The following is a 21763-nucleotide window of genomic DNA, read 5'->3' as shown; positions in this document are numbered from 1 at the left end:
AGCTAGTCTAGCCTCGGCCGCTTCGAGGCCCAACGCATACGTCCTTTCTGGGCCTTCCAATTCCTCAGAGGCGCCTCAAAATGAGGCTAGGATACGATCGAGACGTTGGCGATGGCCATCCCCGCCTCGTGCGTCGCAGGCCCCTCCGCCCCGAGTCTCGCGATTGGTATGGGCCTGCTGACGTCGTGGACTACCCGATGCCCCATCGGACACGTATCGAGGAGATACAAAGGCCCAGCAGACGGACGCCCAGGGGCTATGCGAAGAGCTCCAGGAGCTTGGATGCGTACCCGCCAACCATGATGCCGCCACCGCACTTGACACGGGCTTCAACAGATGCTTATAAGCGACGCCCTCAGCTTGCCGTCTATGAAGCAGAAGACGATGACGATGAATCCGACGAACGATGGCCGCCCATGAAGCCCCGGGGCCGCTATGCCGAACGGGCCCGACCCCGCCAGCCGCTCCGAAAACCGAGAGAGCCGACCCCGGAGTCGACACCTCCATCGGAGAGTGAAGAGAGTGATAGCGAGGAGGAAGACGACGACGATGACGATGATAGCGATGATAGCAATCAAATAGAAGTGGTGGTTGAAGAGGCGGATGACGACGACGATGATGACGATGATGAAGAAGAGGAGGAAGATCATAGACCACGCCCGAAACACCGACACCATCGACACCACCGACAAGTGAGCCGTGAAGAATATGTTACATCCTCGGATGAGAAAAGAAGACCAAGGCGGCAGAGAGTGCCCTCATCATCCACCTCTGACGAGATAGAAGTAACCTATGCTCGTCGTCAAGCCTCCTCCGAAAGAGGCTCCCCCGATCGGAGACCTTCTCTGAGACGTGAGGTCAGCGATATGCCCAGGCATAGCTTCCCGGCGAGGTACACAAGTGTAATTGGGACCACTCGGCCGCCTGTGTCGTCCAGGAGGTGAGTCGTGGACGCAGCCAAAACTGCAGGGCTCGTATTAATCAAGACCAGGACAACAAAGGTTTACGAATCACGAGAGCTAGTTCGCGAAAGTCGCCCTCGCCGGGCTGGTCCTATTCAGGTCATCAGGGAATCTAGGTCGTCTTCACGACGCCCTCCGAGCCTGGTGGGCAGCATGTTTGGAGACTCATCCCGGAATACATCTCCAGACCGGCCTGCTAAACTGTGAGTGCCCTCTACATGCCAATTCTTTGTAAGCTCTAACAAATTGTGCCTCCAGCCGTGATTGTAAAGGATGCCTAGACGAAGTTCCTGTATCGAGGTGTCCCAAACTTGACTGCGGTCACCGCATGTGCCACAACTGCCTCAGGCGACGGTTCAAGCAGTCCATGACAGATCCTTCGCAGATGCCCCCGAGCTGCTGCCACCCTGAGCCCATTGGCCTAGAATATGTCGACACGCTTTTCAATCCAGAGTTCAAGAAGATGTGGAACAAGAAGTATGTGGAATACTCGATTGGAAACCGACTTTATTGCCCCTCCAGGCGATGCGGAGAATGGATTCGCCCGGCAAATATCTATACCGACCGTGACACGGGACGCAAGGCTGCCCGTTGCGACCATTGCAACACCAAGGTCTGTGTTGCTTGCAATGGCCGGTGGCATTTCTCTAGCAAGTGCCCTAGGGACGACGAAACGGCGAGGTTCCTCGATTACGCTAGAGACGAAGGACAGAGGAGATGCCATAAGTGTGGCGCTCATGCTGAGGTCAGAGATGGCGAGAATCACGCAGCATGGTAAGACAATCCTAGACGACGTAAATTTGTCTGCTAACACAAGAATAGCCGATGCGGTGCCAACTTCTGTATTGTATGCGGACAAAAGCCCAAGAGATGCGAATGTCCTTGGTTCCGTCCCGACAACCCAGATTCTGATCAGGTTGATGATACGGATGGCCCTACCCTCGTACGCCGAGGTGATATCCGAGTCTTCCGCGAGGAGGCTCCAGCGCCGCCAGAGGAGAGGCGAGTCTCTCGACGAGCACGAGGATCTACCAAGCCTCGATCACGAATATATGATGAAGAAGCTCTCATGCGGAAGCAACAAGAGCAACAAGAGGATGAGTTAGCCCGTCGGTCGCAGTACTACAGCAAGGAGGATGAGTATGAGGCCATGGGAGACATCCCAGAGGAGGTTGGCGTTGAAAACCCACCACCGGGGCACTTGATGGACAAGTACCGTGGCACCGGCCGTAGAGTAGTTGGTGCTCCGCCTTCCCCGAACCGGCCAGGGTATGACAGGAACCCTCCTCCTGGAGAGTACTACTCCGGTAGTGACCATATGAGAGGGCCACCGATGGATAGACGACTGGCAGATCGATTCGCGGAACCCCGATATGGTCCAATGCCCCCGATGGAGCCCCCGGTTGGAATGATGCCGCCGGGCTTGATGCCACCACCGATCGGAATGCCGCCTCCGATCCGTGAGAGTGTGTACGGCGGAGGCATGGGACCTGACCGGGTTATCGTGGAGCGAGATCCAAACTACGACGATAACGACTCGTACTACAGCCACAGCTCCCGCAGCCGCAAAAGCGGGCGGCGCAGCGAAACACCCAAATCCTCCGAGCTGGCCGGACTAAGCGGGCGCGGCACGGGCATGGGTCGAGTAGATGTGTGGAGGAAGTTTGTCGAACCCGGAGATCCCGAAGGGGATCTGACTATTGCAGCCGCGTCAGCGTGAGCATTAGATGAGAAGTGCATGACGATTTATGAGGGATGGTGTTTTATTAACGGGTGTGAACAAGAAAGAAAGAGGTGGTTGGACGATAAAAGATTGATTGCATTATAGAGACTGGGTCGTTCCATCTGTCTTGGCTAGGTTTGAGTGGGATTTTGCATCTGGACTTGGATATGGGATAGGGCATTGGACAGAGGCCAACAGAACTAGCATTCTACCTTGAGAACTACTGTTACAATGTACAGTAGCTACTGATGGCATGGCATTGGCATGGATGGTTTGGTATGGATGACATGATGATGGCAGGGGGCATTGGAATGGGTGGTCGTTTGATTCTAGTCTTTTTCAGCTTGTCATGATTAATGCGGTGTCATTTCGTATTTGCTTTTTGAAAAAGAATAGAGGTGCTTCTAGATGGTGCTTGCATTTATTTATATTGCTTTGTATGCTGTCATGTTTCGAGAGTCTTGCAGTATCAGACGTTGAAAGGGTCCAGTCGCGTGACAGGGATGACCTCAGTTTTGAAGCTTGTTGAGAATAAGCCCAACAAAGAGATGCAGGATCGGAGCAGCCCGCGACTCCTGCCCAGGCTCTCCATGCCCGCGGTACCGCGGATTCTCTAGGTTGTATCGCGTGCTGTGGCTTCAGTGGTCTCCAGCGGCCCGCGTGATCAGTCCAGGACTCCTCATGGCCTGGAAGCCCCTAAATCGAAAAAGATGTCACTGGGGCCCCCGCCATGATCGAGGGTTCATGTGTGTCATTGGCTGTCGGGTGGCTTGCTCCCCCTCGACGTGGCCCCCGGGCGAAATTGAGGGCGACTGCTTTTGGCCGTTTTCTGGGAAGCTTGCCGTCATTGTACATTGCTCACAACGCTCTTTTACCCGTCCCGTCGTCTCTTATTCTCGTTTGCTCTAGGTCCCCCACCGACGTCGGGTCCTTCGGTCGGCCTGTTGCAAGACCCCGTCTGCCGTCATGATCGACGCCCCTCCTGTTACCATATCTCAAGCTCGTCTCCTTTACAGCCGACAATAATTTACACTACCAAGCAGATGTTATCCACGCCAGGCATGCTGACGTCAAAAGGCACCTTGTAGCCTCTCTCTTCCTCTCCCCTTCTCCCTCGATCGACATCACCTACATACAATACCTAACTACGCGTCACTCTCATTCGAGAAACCGCCCCTGCCGTCCTACCCTCGCACCTGGGTACATTCGCCTGCTGCCTGTGCAGCGCAGCGCACCGCCGTCACGATGCTCCTCCTCCACCAGGTCGGCAGCCTCAAGACGGGCGAGGTTGTCCGCTATACAGTGACATATACCCCATCCCAGGATCGAATCCTACCGTCCCCCGAGAAGCTCTACCTGCGCGTGCGCAATACTTCGGCCATTGCCCTCCGCGCCGCCTTCGTCCACGGACCCTATACCCTCTCCGTCGCCGCCTACCCCGCCGGCTTCAACCCCAACGAGAAGTTTGAACACCCCGAGGTCTATGGAGTTCCCGAGTTTGAGCCTATGGTCAAGGCTGGTGGCTCGTGGGAGTGCGAGCTGATGGTCCCTGAGAATATTCGACAGAGCGCTGGTCTTGGAAGTCATGGGGGCTTTGGCAAGGGCCCCGCTCACGACGATGAGTGCGCCAGCTGGGTTATTGAGGTGTCGTCGCAGGTCCTCTTCTCGACTTCGGCAGCTGTGGGCTTTGAGGTGGTGCTTGCGCGGGACTACAAGTCCCTGAACCTCAGCAGCTCAAGCCCCGTTGTTAGCGGGCAGACACAAGCGGCGCAACCAGGGAAGATTAGCGACCACCAGCAGAGCCCAGGCTCCAAGGACGGACATCACCCTGCGCAACAGCGCGGTATCTTCTCTCGCGCGATACGGGTCAAGGTGGAGGATACGGCGAGTCTGTGGAATACTCCTAAACTCCCAGAGTGGGAAGATCATAAGCATGAACACTTGCATGAACACTTACAGAAACTCCACAGCCAAGAGAAGCCCGCTGAGGGCGAGGTCAAGACAGGCGAACCACCTCCAACAGAAAAACCAAAGCAAAAGAAGATTCACATGGTGATTCTAACACACGGCCTGCACAGCAACCTTGGCGCCGATATGCTCTTTATGAAGGAGAGCATTGACGCAGCTGTCAGGCAAGCCAAGATCGATGCCAAGGCGCGGCGGGCCCGGGAGCGAGCTGTCAGAGGCCGAAATGGGGAAACAGGCGCCGAATCAGAATGCGCCGATACAAAAGACATGGACAAGACGGAGGGCGATGAGGATTCCGACGACGACGAAGAAGTGATTGTGCGTGGATACTCGGGCAACGCCACCAAGACTGAGCGCGGGATCAAGTATCTCGGGAAGAGGCTTGCTAGATATGTTCTCTCGATGACATTCCCAGATCAGCCCTTCCTACCGTCAGGAAAGGGGGCGACCGACACCATGGTCCATACCATCAAGGGGGACAAGGACGAGTCTGATCTAAAACCAGCACATAAACACAGCACAATCCAACTCGACAAGGAGGGGGCGCACCTTCACAAGGCAGAGAGGCCTTACAAAGTCACCAGCATCAGCTTTATTTCACACTCCCTAGGTGGACTTGTACAAACCTACGCCATCGCATACATACAGAAGCACTCACCTCAATTCTTCGATCTCATCAAGCCTATTAACTTTATCGCCCTGGCTACACCCTTTTTAGGACTCAGCAACGAGAACCCTCTGTACGTCAAGTTTGCTCTTGACTTTGGCCTTGTGGGCAGGACGGGCAAGGACCTCGGCCTGACATGGCGAGCGCCGACTCTCGCGCGGAGTGGATGGGGTGCCATCGTGGGCAACTTGGGAGAGACGGCCCATAAGAAGGTCTATGGAGAGTCGCAGCCCGAGTCGAAGCCCCTCTTGAGAATTCTACCGACTGGCCCTGCTCACACGGCGCTGAAGAAGTTTCGCAATCGGACTGTCTACTCGAATGTGGTCAACGATGGCATCGTGCCCCTTCGCACGAGTTGCCTCTTGTTCTTGGACTGGCAAGGACTCGGACGAGTTGAAAAAGCTCGGCGAGATGCTGGCTTGGTTGAGACGGTTGTTGGATTTGGATGGGCCGAGTTGACAGGCTCCAACCTTGCAGTCTCTCGCCAGAGGCAATTGGCGTTGGGAGATCGTCAAGCTGACTCGGGGTCAACGACACCTCGTGAAACTCATGAGAACATGCACGAGGTTCCACAACCGCCCAGCACGGCCATGATGGAGGATGACAGAGCGAGTCTACGGTCTGTGCCTACACCTTTCGACGATGCCCCGTCCGACTCGGCCGATTCAAACGGTAGCGGACCTCTAGCAGGATTCTTCAACTTCTTCAAGAGCAATGAACCGCCCAAGCCTCCTACCGTATCTCAAAAACAGAAAAAGATCCTTCGACGAAGTCAAACGATCAACTTTGACGAGCTCGGGGACACATCTGCTAGCGATTCAACCCCGAAACCATCGAGGGTAACATCTGGACACGAGGGCGAGGAGGGCATGACAGCTCCGCCGAGGACGACCATCTTTGAGTCTGCTGGGGACCTTCTCAACCCCAAGATGCCAGATACCGAGTACCTCATTGACCCTTCCAAGCGGCCGCGCACCATCTTCCATGACCGTGTCTATCACCCCTCTGACATCCCTGGGCCACCACTAAAGAAACGCCCAGCGACACTGGTGAGGAGAAAGACTGGCCAGCGCTCAAACTCATCGAGGACGGGGTCAATAAGCAGCACCGGCTCATCCCCTTATACCTCGATGAACCATGAGGATACGATGCAGTCAGCTAAGGACTATGACGACACGGCAAACACAAACCCCGACAAGGAGCCTCAGGAAATCATTGATACCTCGGCCATGCGCGTGGAGGAAAAGATTGCCAGGGCTTACCACAGAGATTTGTCTTGGCGAAAGGTCCTTGTCAAGGTGGAACCTGACGCGCACAACAATGTCTTTGTGCGACGCATGTTTGCCAATGCATACGGCTGGCCTGTCGTCAAGCACATGGTTGACGCGCACTTTAGTGACTCTGCTGCGTCACGCCTCCGCGATGAAGACGAGAGCAGTCGAGAAAGGGCACGAGACATGAACCAGCCCCCGGATGAGCACGGAGGTGAGATCAAGAACAGCCGAGATAATCTTGCGGGCATCACCCGGACGGCGAGCGAGAACCGGGAGGCCCTCGATGAGGTGCCAGACTTGCCCAAGGCACCACACTCGCGAGACAGCGACGCTTCAGCGGCCCAACGACCATCCCGACCGGATCGAGACGACTCGACCACGACCACATGGAGTGAGCGGGACTGGGTCGACAGCGAGTGTGATAGTGATCTGGACTTTGGAGGAGACGCGCGTGATCTGCCGCCTCCATCGCCGGTTCAGCAGGACAAGGGCAAGGAGGCGCAGAGGCGGAGCTCAAGCCCACTATCAGCCGGGTGGAACTGGGCGGAGAAGATTGTGGGCAAGGGGGCGACATCACGGGCAAAGAGTCCCGTGCATGAGAGCGGGCGGAGCTGAAGGGCGCCAATATTGGGGATTTTTTAAGATGAGGATTTTGGCAGAAGGGAGCAACAGTGTATAAAGGATAGAAGGCATCCATTGGCGGCGTAATGAGCGGTTCTTTGGCGCATCGCGGGTTGAATAAAAAGACGATAACTCCAGAAAATGTGCGGACGGCGAGAGGTTCCAGGTCTGCATGCACGAACAGGACAGGCCAATGTAGGTCTTAGATGGAGGAAAACGCCGACGATGAGATGTCTCAGGTACAGAGCCGTATTCTCGGATTCAAAAGACGGGGCTCCATTTTGAAGACAGTCTGGAGAAAAGGTGTCAGGCTAAGAAGCAAGTGAGTTTAGTCTGTGGGACTTTTGGGGAGGAAGTCTCCCTGCATATCAAGTCTGTGACGGCTTCAAGAGACTTTGAGGCTCGATCGAGATGGGCGTCGTTTGAGTCTAGACATTACAGATCCATGTTGAGTCTTGTTCAGAGTTGGTAGAGTGGTGTTTTGCCAACTCGAAAGACCTGATGAACTCAGGAGGTATATGGTGCTCAAGCCGGTATGGGCGTTGAGTGAGAACCGGTGATAAAGTGAGTAAGTCAACTAACTAACTTGACAGTTACAAATGATCCAGGCAAAAACAATCAATGGCTGTCATCAAGTTGGAAGCAAAAAATGAGAAACCTTCAAAAAGAAGGCATAACAGCGGGATCAAACCGCCTGAGTTGGACGAACAGGGAATCGAACCCTGGACCACTCCCAGATGATTCGGACAGAACATGCTAAGGGAGTATTATACCACTAAACCATTCGCCCGAGGGGATTGTTGTACGGTTGAGGGATTTTGGTCACTATGTTTGGTGGGTTTGAGCCAAGGTGGGAAGACGAGGTTCTGTGTGGTGGGGCTAAAGTGAATCGAGTGCCGAGATCGAGGCTGCAGAGCAAATCTCTTGGCCAGTAAAGACCAAGCTTTTTAGAAGAAAGGATGAAATAGTCAAGATTGGATGAATTTTTGTATAGAGTCCTTGACGTCGATGGATGAAATGGGAATAATACAACCTCCCCCACTGTGTCTTGATGATGAGGGGAGCAGACCGCATCTCTTGTTCTTGCACGTGTTGTAAAGAGCATCGAACCTTCCCCAACCATGACGACCATGTGCGTCACTCCGAAGGCCTCCAAGGTCAGAGCTTCAAAGCGAGCTAAACTCCATCCAAACCAGCAAAAAAATCCATCCACCGACCGGTTTCTAGTTCTGGCATCGTCGTCAGCTTCGCCACGACTCTAGATTTTTCCGATCAAGGGTTCTTGTTCTGTTGGGTCTTTTGCCTCACTATTTAAATACTTGTCTGTCTGTCTGTCGTGCTTCTTCCGTCGTTGTCTTGCGCCCCTCCGCCGACTACTCCCACCGCGCGCCGCCCGCCACCCCGCCAGCTTAGAATATCTCAGTCTATGATCGTCATGCTGCGATAAATCTCTGACGACTTTGCTGCGCCTCCCAGCTGGAACCTCTTCCTCTCCCTCTGAAGCCCACCGCGAGAAATACCACCCGACGCATCCGCCGAAACGCTTAGCAACATTCCCAATATTCCAACCTCGTCGCTGTCGCATACGGTGTGCGCCCAGGCAGCACCCACCCTCACCAAGCCATGAGGCTATTCCTCCTCCCGCTCTCAACGCGGAGGACGCTCCTGTACGCCAAGCGCGGTCGCATCAACAAGAACGACCACGGCTATGTCGACAGGGCCGCCGACTTCGCCGCAAAGAAGTGGGCTGAGTGGGAGAAGATGGAGTCTGGCTGGAAGCGCAAGGTGGTCGACTACGGTAACCACGCCTTTCGGCGCATCCCCTACGAGGAATGGGGTCTCAAATCGGTCCCGCCTCTGACTTCCCGCCGCCGCGCCGAAGAGCTAGAGGACCGCAAGAAGGTCGAGGTCGTCTTCCCATGGTCGATGATACCGCCCAACAATGCATTGGGTATCCTCAAGACTCTTGCTACGGAGCGGCAGGCGTTGCATCGCAAGCGCTTCATATGGTGCTGTATCGGCATGCCAATCACGATTCCATTCGCATTGGTGCCTGTGTAAGTGCCAATGCCCATGTCTTTCTTGTAATATGAGAGCTGACATTTCTAGAATCCCCAACCTCCCCTTCTTCTACCTCGTTTACAGAGCCTGGTCACATTACAGAGCCATTGCGGGTGGAAAGCACGTTCAATGGCTTATTGAGAACGAATTGCTCTACTCGGTGCCATCAAAGACGCTTGATGATCTTTATGCGCTTCACGCACCGCCCGCTGAGGAGCCAGATAACAAGGAGCGCACTCTTCTAACGCAGAAGGAGGTTCAGACCTTTTCAAAAACCCTCGACATGCCCGCACTCGAGGTTGAGCTCGAAAGGGCCATATGGCAGGTTGAGCAGTCACTCGAAGACCCGTCCGACAAGGGCCCCAACAAGGAGGAGGCAGCCGGCACAGCCTCTGAGAAACCAGGCTCCACTACTCCGGTGGAGGAGAAGAACAAGAAAGATGAATGAGTCAAAGACATGTACGCCTTGGACGATGTATGATAAAGAGTAATTGGCACGGCCTTTTTGGGGGGTTCATGGTTTTTGAAGTAAATGGGTTGTATAGATGGCGGCTTGAAAACAAAAACAGGCGTAGTACGCGGGTATATCCTATAGAAAACTCTCCCAACACCAGCAACACCAAAGCAGAAGAAGGCGGAGCAACAATCGCAAATCCCTAATCCATAAATATCACGCTCACGGTCCTCGTCGTCTTCCAATCTCAGTCATAAAGGCCCCGCCTGCCTCAGCATGTCACGGACCTTGAGGGCGGGCAGCATGCCCATGAGACCCATGGCCAGCAACATTCTCCTTGTCTTGAGGCATGAGAGATCTGGTAGTCGAAGACCACTGGCGATACGGTGGGCGTCTGAGAGGGAGAAGCTCATGCGGAGGGGGGGATAACAGTTCTAAGGGACGTCTTAGCATGTGTACCGCAATATTCTTCATATTATCGAAACTCACCTTTCCCTTGGATCCCTTTGCTAAAGCAGCAGCCGCTGCGCTCTCGTACTGAGCAACTTGGGCACTCAGCACATGTCCTCTCCACGCCTCGGCGGCCTTGACCCGAAGTAGCCGTTGAGTAAGAGTGTGTGATGCCGGGTGGTTCCTCCTCGTAGCCCGACCACGTCTCCGGCGCACGATGCGTCCAGGACCATAGTTGTTCTCGGGTCCATGGTTCGTGGGGTTGAGGGGGGAGGGAATGACGGGAGCGTACGACGACGCATCGCGGTAGGCAAAAGCAGCCATGGCCAGTATTCGTTTGTTGGAACGAAGAAGGAGGAATTGTAAAAAGCTCACGAGGGAGAATGTTGGAGTGGAATCGATGAAATGGAATTATCTTTCTCGAGGAGTTGAGGGAGAGTGAGTTGAGTGAGAGGGATGAAGCCAATTCTTTAAAACTAGGAGAGGGTCAGTCCTCTTTATTCAATTCCTCTGGACACCAAGAAATCGGATCACAAGCCATGTAATAAAAGATACAAGTGAGTAAAAAAGCCCTCTAGGGGCTGGAGACCCAACCCATCCATCAGGTAAAACATTGTGGTCTGGATCCGAAGGAATGTTGACAATCGCGTATAAGTCGCGAACCCCTCAGCCGCGACAATACACACATCATCGATCCATCCCACCTACCCACCCACACATGATCCATCCATCAGCTCTTTCGGGGCTTCTAGTCAGGTACGCCAGGGGTTTTCCCGACTCAGATTATCTGTGTGTTTTGAATGTATGCACGTCAATAAACCCAAAAAGCAAAAAAAGGAGTGAAGAAACAGAAGAGAGGGAGCAGTGGGGAATAAAGGCCAAGATTGTGACGAGACAGCGTAAAGTTTAGAGACGAGAGAACGCCGCGGCGAGACATTTGACTTCCCATGGTTAGTGTGGGTAGGTAAATGAATAGAGGCCCCAATGGTTCGCATTTTGATGGATCGGCCTTCTTTCTCTCTCTCTCCCTCCCTTGAGTATGGCGGGACTTGACCTTAGGTACCTAATAATCGCCTATACTATTGGCTTCCTCCCTCTCCACATTGTGCTCCTCTATGGGCTAATATCTCTCTTGTTCTTGCCCTGCCCTTCCCTTCCTTGGTCACAAGAGACATTGTCAATGGAGCTGGACAATGGAGCTGATTGCGGGACGCGATCCGAGCGAAGGCGAACAAAGGTTCAATTCAATTTACACGACGCGGCGAGACTCCTCCCCACACGCCGTCTAAATGGAAAGTCTGAGTTTCGCGATCGAGCTTATCTTATTAGAGAAAAACCTCAAGGGCATTCATCCATCCATCAGTGACTACTGTATCTAAGCGAGTGACCAAGCCGTCTCCAACGCCGACCCTTTGATTATTGTATTATTACCCAACGTGATGATGGATGCAAAAGTTGTATCTGTATAAGAACAGGGATCCAAGACGGATTCAAGAAAAGGTAGGGGGAAAAACGACCGTCTTGTCTTTTTACGAGATAAAGGTTGCTTCGGTAAAGATGGTGCCCTCCTCGACGATCTCCTGGTCGCCGATCTTGAGCTTCAAGGGAAGCTTCGGGTGGTACTATACGGCCGAGTCAGCAAGGGATATGGCGCATTATCGGATCATGCGGAAATTAATTCAACAAACCTGATAGATGTAGGGCTTGGTTCCAGCTGCCGCTGCAACAATCGTCTTGACAAAACCAGGCACCTCGGCCATGACATCGACGCGGTCAACGCGCTCTTCCAAAGGTCCCTCGGAGGACGCCTCGATGGTCTTGCCGTCCTTGTCCGTGCCCGACCAGGTGTACTTGGCATGGCTCGGCTCCGGCCAGTCATTCTCCGAGTCGTTCTTAACCTGCGTGTGAGTGGCCGTGTTCTTGGAGCCTCCAATGAGGATCTCGCCGTCCTTGGCGATGCCGCCGACGTTGACGAGCGTGGAGCCGTAAGAGGGAGTGCTGGTGAACTCCATCATGACGGCCGAGTAGGTGGGGCCCTGGAAGTTGACAAAGTTCCACCGGCTAGCGGCGTGGTGAGGCTTCATGCCCTGGAGGGCGTAGACATAAAAGCCACGGCCCTTGAAATCAAGGGGACCCTCATCGGTGGTGATGGTGCCCTCGGCCACGCATCGCGGCCAAAAGACATGTCGCATGGAACCCCATGGGTTCTCGAGGTCAGTGCCATACAGAGTCTTTCCGGTGGCGCCGGCCTGGAAGCCGGGAGAGGTGCGGGTGAGCTTGAGGTTGACGATGGCCCGCTCGTCGTTCATGCTCTTGATGGTATAAAAGGTGCCATCCTCGGACAGCTCGACGGCGAGGTCGTCGGCGTAGAAGCTCGCCATGTCCTCGCTAAAGTCATGGTTGCTGAGGGGTGTCGAGCACCAGAGGATGGGCTTGGAGCGGTCGGGGTAAAAGACTTTGCAGTTGAACTGGCAGGTTGTGCGGATGCCGCTTTTGTTTCCATGTTAGCCGGTATGTACAGTATAAACGGGCACGGCGCACATACACAACATTGCTGTAGATGACCTGGAGGAGAGCGACGTGGTTGTTCTCGCCAAAGATGTAGATGGTCTGAGTCTCAACCGACGTCGAGTCCATGGCCTGCCATTTCAGGTCTTCACGCTTAGACTCGGTGAAGGGCGTCGTCTCGGTCTCGACGGCGACCGACTTGATGGCCTCGGGGCCATAGATGGGCTCCTGGGTACCGGCGACATTGGCCAGCCTAGAGCAAGAATCCAATCGTCAGTTTTTTCTGCTGTTTTTTTAGGTCAAGATGAAGGCAGCTGAACTGAACCAGGGTCCAAGCCAAGGTGGGGTTTGGATGGGTGAGGCGTTTCTTACTGCTGCTTGGCCCAGTTGAACATGATGAAGGTATTCTCGCACGGCACTGGATATTTTGGAGCAATAGGGGAGCAGAGGAACAAGAAACTCGACGGGTTCGGCGGAGAAAGGATGTGATGATGGGTCGAGAAATGCTGGGGGAGGTCCCAATTAAGAGTCTTTGAATCGATGGGGATGGATGGATGTCACTTACTCTCACACCGCTGGGGGCATGGTACCTACAGCCTTAGGTTTCTTTTGTGGCTTGACTTGATGCAACCTTGGAGGGGTCAATCATGGAGCATGGGAGTGAGGGCCGAGCGGAGTGTGGCTGAAGCCGTGGGGCCCTCAGCCATAATGACGTGTGTGAGGTGAGAAAACGCGTATTCGAGACGCGTTTTTTCTTACTCGGATCTAAAGGTGCTGGGGGAGGTTGATGACAAGACATACGTTTCCGGTCATTGTTTTCTCTCCATCCAGCCCAGGCAGACGCGGGGAGATTATGCGCCACACTTTGCTCTCGGCCTGGTGGACTTGGTAGTCACTCCGTGCCTTCCGGAATTTGCGGGAGGCCTCGTGGACTCAGCAACGGCCGGTCCCTCAAAAGTAATCTCAGCCATGCCCAATTACATGGTTCTCGTCGCCTTACCCTAGAGGCGCCGAGTCGTCCCAGCAGATCCGGTCAAGAAAAGGCGAATAGGGGCGCTGGGAAAGTGGTACAGGCAGGCATTCTTCGGGGCTCGGCTGTTTGATGCTTGTTTCTTATTTGAACTTCGACGTTACGTCACAATGCCTATGGCCGTGGGAAGGTGAAATTAGTCTCAGCAATGACCAGATCATGCATTCTGTATGCATCCATCTTCCACTACCCCGAGTCCGCTTACACACGACAGCAACCAGTTTGACGGCTTCTACTAATTACTGAACGTCATCACAAGAAGGCATAGCATCAGGCCATTCTGAAAAATTACCAAAAAGGGGCCGACCAACAGAGGGAGGCCAAATCAACGAAATCACTTGCTGCGGATCCCCATCACGAGGGCAGAAAGAGATTTGGGCTCGGCCAGCTGGCGCCCCCCCCCTGGGAAATTGTCGGCCTGTCTGGAAGGCCTCGACGAGGAACCAGGGACTAATAAGTAATAAACCCCACAGGCTGACGGGAGATGGCAATTAAGAATTCTCGTCGATCGATGAGTTTTTGTGTCTCGGCGCGTCCTTGAAGACAGGACGATGAGATCTCGGAGCGCGTGATCTATGATGGCAGCTCTTATACGATTACCAAGACAAGACGGTTTGTCAGATCCGGTATTACCTAGGAATACGAATACTCCCGACTCGCTGGACGGAGTTGCAGTAGAGTACCTAGGTTGTAGGAAGCCGGCCAGTCAGTCAGACAGGCCACATTGCGGAGGGGACAGTAATAATTGCTTGTGTAACGGCCAGCTGTCCAATCAGCAAGTCCCTAAACCTCCCAAGGCTCTTGCTGCAGCCAAAAAAAAACAAAAGTCTGCAACTCTATTGCTCACTCGGCGTGTCGGCCCTTTAATACTAACAATCGTTCACTGAGACTCGGTCGCTGATCAGTGCGCGCGCGCCGCCGTCTCTCAGCTTAGGGGCCCCGGGGAATGTTGATTTTCCAGATCACGCTTGCTCTCTTCTTCAGCTTTCTCATCTCATCTCATCGCATCACATCAAATCATCCATTCAACGCGACATCGCTTCACCTCGCTTCGTCGACACTGCACACCCCCTGCTGGCGCCGACCATCACTTTTCTTTGGCTCTCTGTTTGGCAAGACGTAGCCTATTCCCCGGCTTATTCGCGTCCACTCGCTGTCTCTCAAGCCCGTCCCTGACGCCCGCGCGGCCGCAGGTTGATCAATCTTATCAGCGCGCGGCTACATCTTGATCGATAACGCACTTATCCAGACTACGTATCTCGCAGCAAGCTGCTCTGCAGTGGGGGCGCCAGGTACATATCCGAACCATGGAACCCACGGGCATGACGACCTCGTCGTCAATGGAGGATGAGCTGCAACAGACGACAACTCAACAAGATCACGACCCCAACGGTGCACCACCAGGTCTCGCAGACATTGCAGCAATCTGCGCAGCTTCTGAGAAACTAAGGTACGGAATTATGTCTCTCTGGATGTTATCATGTCGCGATTGTCACACAAAGCCCAAGCTCAACTTCAAGCGACTCGAACCCTTGGCCGTTTACTATCCGTCTGACATAGCACTTACTAACACGTATCCATAGAACATTGTGTGAGCCATATCCATCACTTGGGATGTCTCCTAGCGCACCGCACAGCGCTGCATCGCCAGCTGCAGCACCACCAGCCGCATCGCAAGCTGTTGCATCGCCAGCAGTCGCGCCGCCCACCGCCACATCGCATGCCGCGACGAGTGGGGGTTCCGGTAGTAACCTGGTGAGTCCAGATTGATTTCTTATGTCATCATCTTATCAGTCCCTTCCCGAGATCACACTCCTGGGCCTCCTTCACGACCATCGACCCACGGTTTCCATGTCACCTGGACCGCAAACTTATTACACAAGGGAGCGAGCTCCGAGTGCCCATGCTCCGTGGTGTCCTGGGGTGGCCCACTGCTGTTCACCGTCTTATCGCGGCCGATTGATATGGTCACGTGAAACAGCATATCCTTGATGACACTAAGCCTATCATGGGTTCGAGTGGGCCCCTCCTGTGGGCTTATCAAGCCAGTTACGTTGCAGCCAAAGAATTTTACTCCATCCTCTTATCGTGGTCGAGATAATAATCATCGCCCTCCCTCCCGCTTCGCCTTGGACTTCATCTTCAACAACCGGCGTCATGATGGCAACTAACGGATCAACGCAGCCAACCTGCCAAAACTGCAGCACTTCGACCACGCCGTTATGGCGCCGCGACGAATTTGGCTCCGTCTTGTGCAATGCCTGCGGTCTGTTCCTCAAGCTCCACGGCCGCCCTAGGCCAATCTCTCTAAAGACGGACGTTATCAAGAGCCGCAATCGCGTCAAGACGATGCGCCCGGACTTGGCGAACAAAAAAAAGGTGAGTTTGTTTGCATTCGACACAATACCCCTTACTGACCCCTTCTGGCAATAGCAACAACAACAGTTACAACAGCAGCAGCAACAGCAAGCCCAGAACTTCGTCTCCGCTGATCCCAACGGTGTTGACATTACCGGACAAACTGCTGCCGCCGCGGCGCATGCTGCTCAGGCCGCCCGACGAACATCACAAAAGTCAGCCAATGGGCATGATGGATCCGACTCTCCGATCTCGCGCACCGGAACCCCCTCGATGTATTCGCATAGCCTCTCTTCCTTTATGGTCGAAGACCCATACCAGACTGGCTACGTCGCTACAGGGGAAGGCCGAGCTACATCCCCCCTAAATGGAGACCGCAAGATGGAGGCCCCACAGACCCATGAACAGCTTATCGCTCACAACTCGAGCTTGAAGACTCGAGTCAGTGAGCTTGAAGTTATCATTGAGCTTTTCCGAGGTCGCCTGAGCCAGCTGGAGCAGCAAGAGGCTGTCGCGCGAAGTGGTCAACAAGTCGCAGGCGCAGAACAGACCCAGCTGCGTTCTCAACTGGAAGCCACTAGAGAAAGCGAAGCGCAATTGCGCGCGCAGCTCGAGGATAGCCACAGAAGAGAAAACAGCTTGAAGCGACGACTGGATGACCTCGAACTTGAGCTTAAGGCAGCCCAAGACGCTAGAGAGGCTCTGGAAGAGCGCCCAGCCAAGAAACCCCGCATTGCCGAAGTACAGATTAAGGATGAGGTTGCGGCGGGCATTGAGGCTGCTGCTGAGGCCCTGCTGGCTGCCGAGGCAGTTAAGCCAACCGAGCCCACTGCTACGGAACCTGCTCCAGCTCCTGCTGTCGAAGCTCCTGAAGCACCTGCGGTGTCCCAAGCACCCGAAGTAGCTCAGCCTTCAGAAACAGCCGAGGCCCCTGTCGCGACTGAGACAGTAGATGTCCCTGTCGCGGCTGAAGCCACCGAAGCCACCTCCACTGCTGAAGCCACTGAAACTTCGGAGAGCAAAGAAGTGACCAAGGTGTCGGAAGACATCGAGATTCCTGACGCGCCCGCCGCATCAGAGGTATCCGCGCTAGAGGCATCTGCCCCTGAGACCACCGAAAAAGTGGAAGCAACTGAGCCTGCAATCGCAGCAACAGCATGATAAGAGTGACGTTGCGCATCATCTTGACTATCAGCATGTCGCACGCAGCTGACGCTGGAACGTCGAATTCGGTTCCACTGTCATTGTATCAATACCTGTGTCGGCGGCGCATCAATGCAACTAGCCTCACAAGATGCGACGGCGACGACGGATGATATAATATTTCCGCATCGTTTACTCTTAATTGCTTTATACCCTTGTTCGAGAGGCGTCGGGCGCTCTCACTTTTGTTTTCATGTTATACCTCGGAAGGGGCAGTGGTAGCGAGGAATCTGGCGTTGAGGCCAACTTGTTTTGATTGTGCGAGACAATTGGGGAGCACACACATGGTTTTTTAATGGGACGATGATGATCTCAAGTTTGCTGGGCCCTTCTTTTTTTTTTCAATCGATTGACTGATGGGTTACCAACTACGTAGTACGGGCGACTTGGGAACATGTCGCGCCTGGTCGAAGGCATCATGGAGTTGAGGCTGGCTTACTGGCTTCCTCTGGAGGCTGTGTACGGTTGGGGATTTGAGAAGTGCGCACATTGACCTAGGCTACGAAAAGTTACGCTGCTTGCGAAATGATACAAAATATTCGATCTTGTTGACATGGATTTTGACCGTATTTGTTATGCTGATGTATAGAATCTATGTCTTGATATGGAGAACTCACGCTACAACTACCTAGGTATTTGAACAAAGTACACGATTATTACATAATCCGTCCATGTTGCTCTCACTCACTGCTCGTATATGAAGGTACCTGCTTATCCATGCGTTCTTCTAAACGTATGGTCTTGTAGCGATATAATTCGCTAGACGTGCAAATGGTTTGCATCCATGTTGACTCCTGTTTGCTGTGAAGGTGTTCGTGGTTGCTTGCATAGTGAGGTCACGTGCAGTTCTTTCGCAGATGGGCCTCCCGTCTGCTTGAACCTTAGGTAGGCTTTAGGGTGTGATACGACAGTTCTCTCCCCTCCAACGGCGCCTAAAGCTCGCCACCTCTCTCTCTCTTTGTTATTCTGGAAAACAAGACACTCCGGAATTAAATACCTACATACCTGTCACATTTGGTATTTATTACTCGGAGCCTTTTATAATCGCTTTTTCCTTCACCAAGCTTTTTTTCTTTTTTTTCTTGAGACGCATTTGCTCGCACAAACCATTTCGCGCCAGCCGACTGCAGATCAAACCCAAAAGCTTCTTTTATCGACAACATCTTTTGACCATGCCTCCCACCGCGGCGACTCGCGGGGGTCCTGGGTTGAGGACGATGAATCCTTTGAATCCTCCGGTGCGCAGAGGTGTGGCTCACAAGCCTGGGATGGGTCGGGGGCCGGGCGGGAAGACCCTACCCGGGACGAAGAGACACCGGTGAGACTTTACAAGATGTTGACGTCGCTCAGGGTAGATGCTAATGATCTCATCATAGAAAGGTTCTAAAGGACAGTATCTTCGGAGTTAGTAAGTGCCATCTCACTTGTTTATGCATGGACGCGTCGCTAACATTGTACAGCCAAACCTGCTATCCGGTGAGCTTGACTGCTGTTGGAGGGGAGACTGATCACCAACCTCAAGTCTTCTCTCCAAGAACTACAAATTACTGACTGAGACATTAGACGACTTGCGCGCCGCGGTGGTGTAAAGCGTATCTCTGCCGATATCTACGATGAATCGAGAAAAGTTCTCAAAACTTTCCTCACAAGCGTCAGTAGCCCATCTGTCTTGGATACTTCTGACCCCCGACACTGACATTCAAGCAGGTTATTCGTGATTGCATCATCTACGTCGAGTACAGGAACGCAAAGACTGTCACTATCAGTGACGTATGTTAACCCAAGCAACTTCCACACTGGAGCTCTGCTGATCTGGCGACTAGGTCATTCACAGCCTGAGACGCATCGGCCGTCCCATCTACGGGTTTGACCCAGACACGGCAGAGAACAAGGCAAAGAGGCACAACGCTCACCAACCTCTTCGATACCGCTAAGGGACCCAGGCTTGTAGTAAGCCATCATGTACATGACATGAGATGACGCAACGGGGGGAGTTTACCGGCGCACGGGGGAACAAAACTGTTTCTGTCATTTGGAATTCTGTCTGTCAAATCTTGCGGGCGTGTTTGGCACCGAGATGGACACAAGAGAGGTTGGGCATTTCAACTTCTGGAGGGTAATTTGGACGTTGAAGAACAAAGGGAAAGGAACTGGCATTCTGTTTGAGTTGAGAGATCAGAGATTGTTATTAGCACCAGGTCCATCATGAATGACATGACATGACCCAATGAATTATGAGCTTCTTCTTTAACGAAAGAAATAGGTATGGGGTATCTCAAGTGACAGTACAAGTAGGTATCCAAAAAAAAAAATATAGCAAGCAAGCTCCCGCAATTACGTGCTTCTTCCACTGGCGTAAAGCCTCCATCTGGTATAACCTCCACCTGGTATAACCTCCACCTGGTATAACCTCCACCTGGTATCGCCTCCACCTGGTTGGTGGTATAGTTTCCTCGAGTCTCAGTCATGACTCTTCTTCTAGTGGTATCTGTATATAGTTTGTTTGTTTGTTGATTATAACCGCGTCTTTCCGTCGATAGTGTCGTCTCCTGGACTTTACATCACTCCATCGTCATCGGTTTCATTCTCCGTCTCTTCCTCCTCATCGTCTCACATTGGTCGCCTTTTCTCCATGATGAATTCGTTGTTTAGGACCTTTCGTGTCCTCGTCATGTTGTTGTTTCGTGCCATGGCTGCGTTTACCTCCTTCTCTTGAACATGTCCCAGTCGGCCAGAACTCCGTCCAGAGCCTTGGTGGCCCGCACCTCGTCCCTACGGAAGGGCGCGTTGAAGATACCGGGGAGAAGCATGGCACTGTTGGCGTGCTCCTGGGCGAAGCCGATCTCGGCGTCCTTGCCGCAACGCTCCTTGGTCATGCGAACGGCCTCATGGAGGAGATCCTTGCCAACACCCTTTCCACGGTAGTGGAGGTTGGTAGTCCACGCGCGGATGACACCCTTTCCACCACGGAGCGAGAGAGATCGTCTGCGTCTGTGGCCAGAGGTCGGGTTTGGTTCGAGACGCAGGACGAGCGTTCCGACGATGTCATCGTTGATGCGAGCAGCAAGCAGGGTATCCTCCTCACCATCGTCGGCCCGCAGCCAGTTCCAGCGCAGTCGTTCAGCCAGGGAGATGTATCCACTTGCTAGGTATCGGATCCCCATGAGGTAACTCATGATGACACCGCAGGAGATAGTCATACTAAGGCCGGGGTCGAGACGAGAGACGCCCCCGAGGTGGTAAATGGCAGCGAGGGTAGTAGACAGACCGGCGAGGCATAGTGGGTGAAAGACGAGGTTCAACGAGGCTCGCTGACGCATCTGGGCAATGGAGTCGGCCACCAGGCGAAGACCCTCGATCTTGTCCTGAGGCTTGTCGAGAACCTCGAGGGAAAGTGGTTCAATGTCATCGTCGTCATCGAAGCCGCAGAATGGACCGTGGGCGGCAAGCGGAGAGGGCGATGGCGGGACATAGGAGGAGAACGGGACTGAAGGACCGAGTTGTGGAGAGTTGGTCGCCGAGGTCATGGCCGAGTGAAGGACAAGATTGGCGCGGAGGAATGTGAAGAAGGCTGCGGGCCGAAGTGTTAGCTTTGGCTACAAATGTGTCCCGTCGAGGCCATTTCCAAAACGGTGAAGCGGAAGACCAAGCTCCAAGACAAGAGTTGTTTCAAGCTATCCACCAATGCCATTTCTGAGACCGCCTGCCTTACAAGGACACCATTACAAGCTTCAAGGCAAGGTCTGACTGTGACTCAAGCTCATCGCTTGAGCTTGTCGTCTAGGTTGACCTTGACCTTGAAACTCATGACAGGGGGTCCTTGGTGGTGGTGGCCGAGGTAACGAAGTGACAGGGGATCGAGACAAGCGAAAAAACTCGGGTCCAAGAAGACAAGGGTCCAATCCAACCGCAGCCAAGACGAGTAAGAAAAGAAAAGAAATGAAATACGACAACAACGATAGGCAGAAGGATTGTTGGGGAGAAACTCACCAGCACTCGTCTTGAGCACGGGGACAGCACCGACTCGGTCTGCCATGGTGCTTGGGTGGCAGGTCCTCAGATCGAGCTCTCTGATAGCGATATGGTGAGGACCCTCCATGGTTGTGTAGGTGGTCATGATGGCTGTGGGTAAGAAGGTATTAAAGAAGCAGAAAGAGAACAAGTACAAGGGAGAGATAATAGAGAAGGAAACCAGCCTCCAAGAACAAGTGTGTAGACTGGACAAGCAAGAGATGGTGCAAGAAGAACAAGATGGGTATCAGTAATAGTAATAGTAGGTGTGTATGATAATGTCAAGAGATGAAGTGAGAGAGAAGAGGGAGAGCAAGAAAGAAGTAGGGGTGGAATCTGGGGGATCAAGAAGAAATTTCAAAGTTTTGGATCTCGAGGCATTGGTCGTCAGCTCTTTGTTCTGGGCGACCCGACGCTCTGGTGGCCGTAGCGCCCTTTGCCCTTTGGCCTCTCGAATGCAACACACTCTGCAT

General features: G+C 53.5%; 7 protein-coding genes across 7 annotated transcripts; 4 read left to right on the top strand and 3 right to left on the bottom strand.

Annotated features, from left to right (window-relative positions):
- Nucleotides 1–80: 80 nt before the first annotated feature.
- NECHADRAFT_66361 (uncharacterized protein) lies at nucleotides 81–7209 on the top strand (the record flags this gene model as incomplete). Its single annotated transcript, XM_003046510.1, has 6 exons — nucleotides 81–940; nucleotides 992–1165; nucleotides 1221–1707; nucleotides 1780–2678; nucleotides 3207–3435; nucleotides 3916–7209. The coding sequence occupies 6 exons, from the start codon at nucleotides 81–83 to the stop codon at nucleotides 7207–7209; spliced, it is 5943 nt and encodes a 1980-aa protein (XP_003046556.1).
- A 1629-nt stretch (nucleotides 7210–8838) lies between these two features.
- NECHADRAFT_66358 (uncharacterized protein) lies at nucleotides 8839–9949 on the top strand (the record flags this gene model as incomplete). Its single annotated transcript, XM_003046509.1, has 2 exons — nucleotides 8839–9272; nucleotides 9325–9949. 2 exons carry the CDS (start codon nucleotides 8839–8841, stop codon nucleotides 9722–9724), a joined length of 834 nt encoding a protein of 277 aa, XP_003046555.1. The 3' UTR covers nucleotides 9725–9949.
- Nucleotides 9950–9981: 32 nt separating this feature from the next.
- On the bottom strand, nucleotides 9982–10504 carry NECHADRAFT_76378 (uncharacterized protein; the record flags this gene model as incomplete). The annotated part of the gene is made up of 2 exons (XM_003045945.1): nucleotides 9982–10164; nucleotides 10220–10504. The coding sequence occupies 2 exons, from the start codon at nucleotides 10502–10504 to the stop codon at nucleotides 9982–9984; spliced, it is 468 nt and encodes a 155-aa protein (XP_003045991.1).
- Nucleotides 10505–11709: 1205 nt separating this feature from the next.
- NECHADRAFT_32356 (uncharacterized protein) lies at nucleotides 11710–13083 on the bottom strand (the record flags this gene model as incomplete). Its single annotated transcript, XM_003045944.1, has 4 exons — nucleotides 11710–11802; nucleotides 11869–12670; nucleotides 12726–12941; nucleotides 13061–13083. 4 exons carry the CDS (start codon nucleotides 13081–13083, stop codon nucleotides 11710–11712), a joined length of 1134 nt encoding a protein of 377 aa, XP_003045990.1.
- Nucleotides 13084–15726: 2643 nt separating this feature from the next.
- Nucleotides 15727–17237, top strand: NECHADRAFT_90976 (uncharacterized protein; the record flags this gene model as incomplete). Its single annotated transcript, XM_003046508.1, has 4 exons — nucleotides 15727–15771; nucleotides 15903–16097; nucleotides 16164–16976; nucleotides 17022–17237. 4 exons carry the CDS (start codon nucleotides 15727–15729, stop codon nucleotides 17235–17237), a joined length of 1269 nt encoding a protein of 422 aa, XP_003046554.1.
- Nucleotides 17238–18451: 1214 nt separating this feature from the next.
- On the top strand, nucleotides 18452–19213 carry HFO2103 (uncharacterized protein; the record flags this gene model as incomplete). The annotated part of the gene is made up of 6 exons (XM_003046507.1): nucleotides 18452–18597; nucleotides 18656–18687; nucleotides 18740–18755; nucleotides 18843–18930; nucleotides 18987–19049; nucleotides 19103–19213. 6 exons carry the CDS (start codon nucleotides 18452–18454, stop codon nucleotides 19211–19213), a joined length of 456 nt encoding a protein of 151 aa, XP_003046553.1.
- A 765-nt stretch (nucleotides 19214–19978) lies between these two features.
- NECHADRAFT_32777 (uncharacterized protein) lies at nucleotides 19979–21378 on the bottom strand (the record flags this gene model as incomplete). Its single annotated transcript, XM_003045943.1, has 2 exons — nucleotides 19979–20850; nucleotides 21270–21378. The coding sequence occupies 2 exons, from the start codon at nucleotides 21376–21378 to the stop codon at nucleotides 19979–19981; spliced, it is 981 nt and encodes a 326-aa protein (XP_003045989.1).
- Nucleotides 21379–21763: the final 385 nt, after the last annotated feature.

Source organism: Fusarium vanettenii (assembly GCF_000151355.1).
Source record: "Fusarium vanettenii 77-13-4 chromosome 2 genomic scaffold NECHAsca_18_chr2_1_0, whole genome shotgun sequence".
Lineage (NCBI taxonomy): Eukaryota > Fungi > Ascomycota > Sordariomycetes > Hypocreales > Nectriaceae > Fusarium > Fusarium vanettenii.
This window is presented reverse-complemented; position numbering and strand designations above follow the sequence as displayed.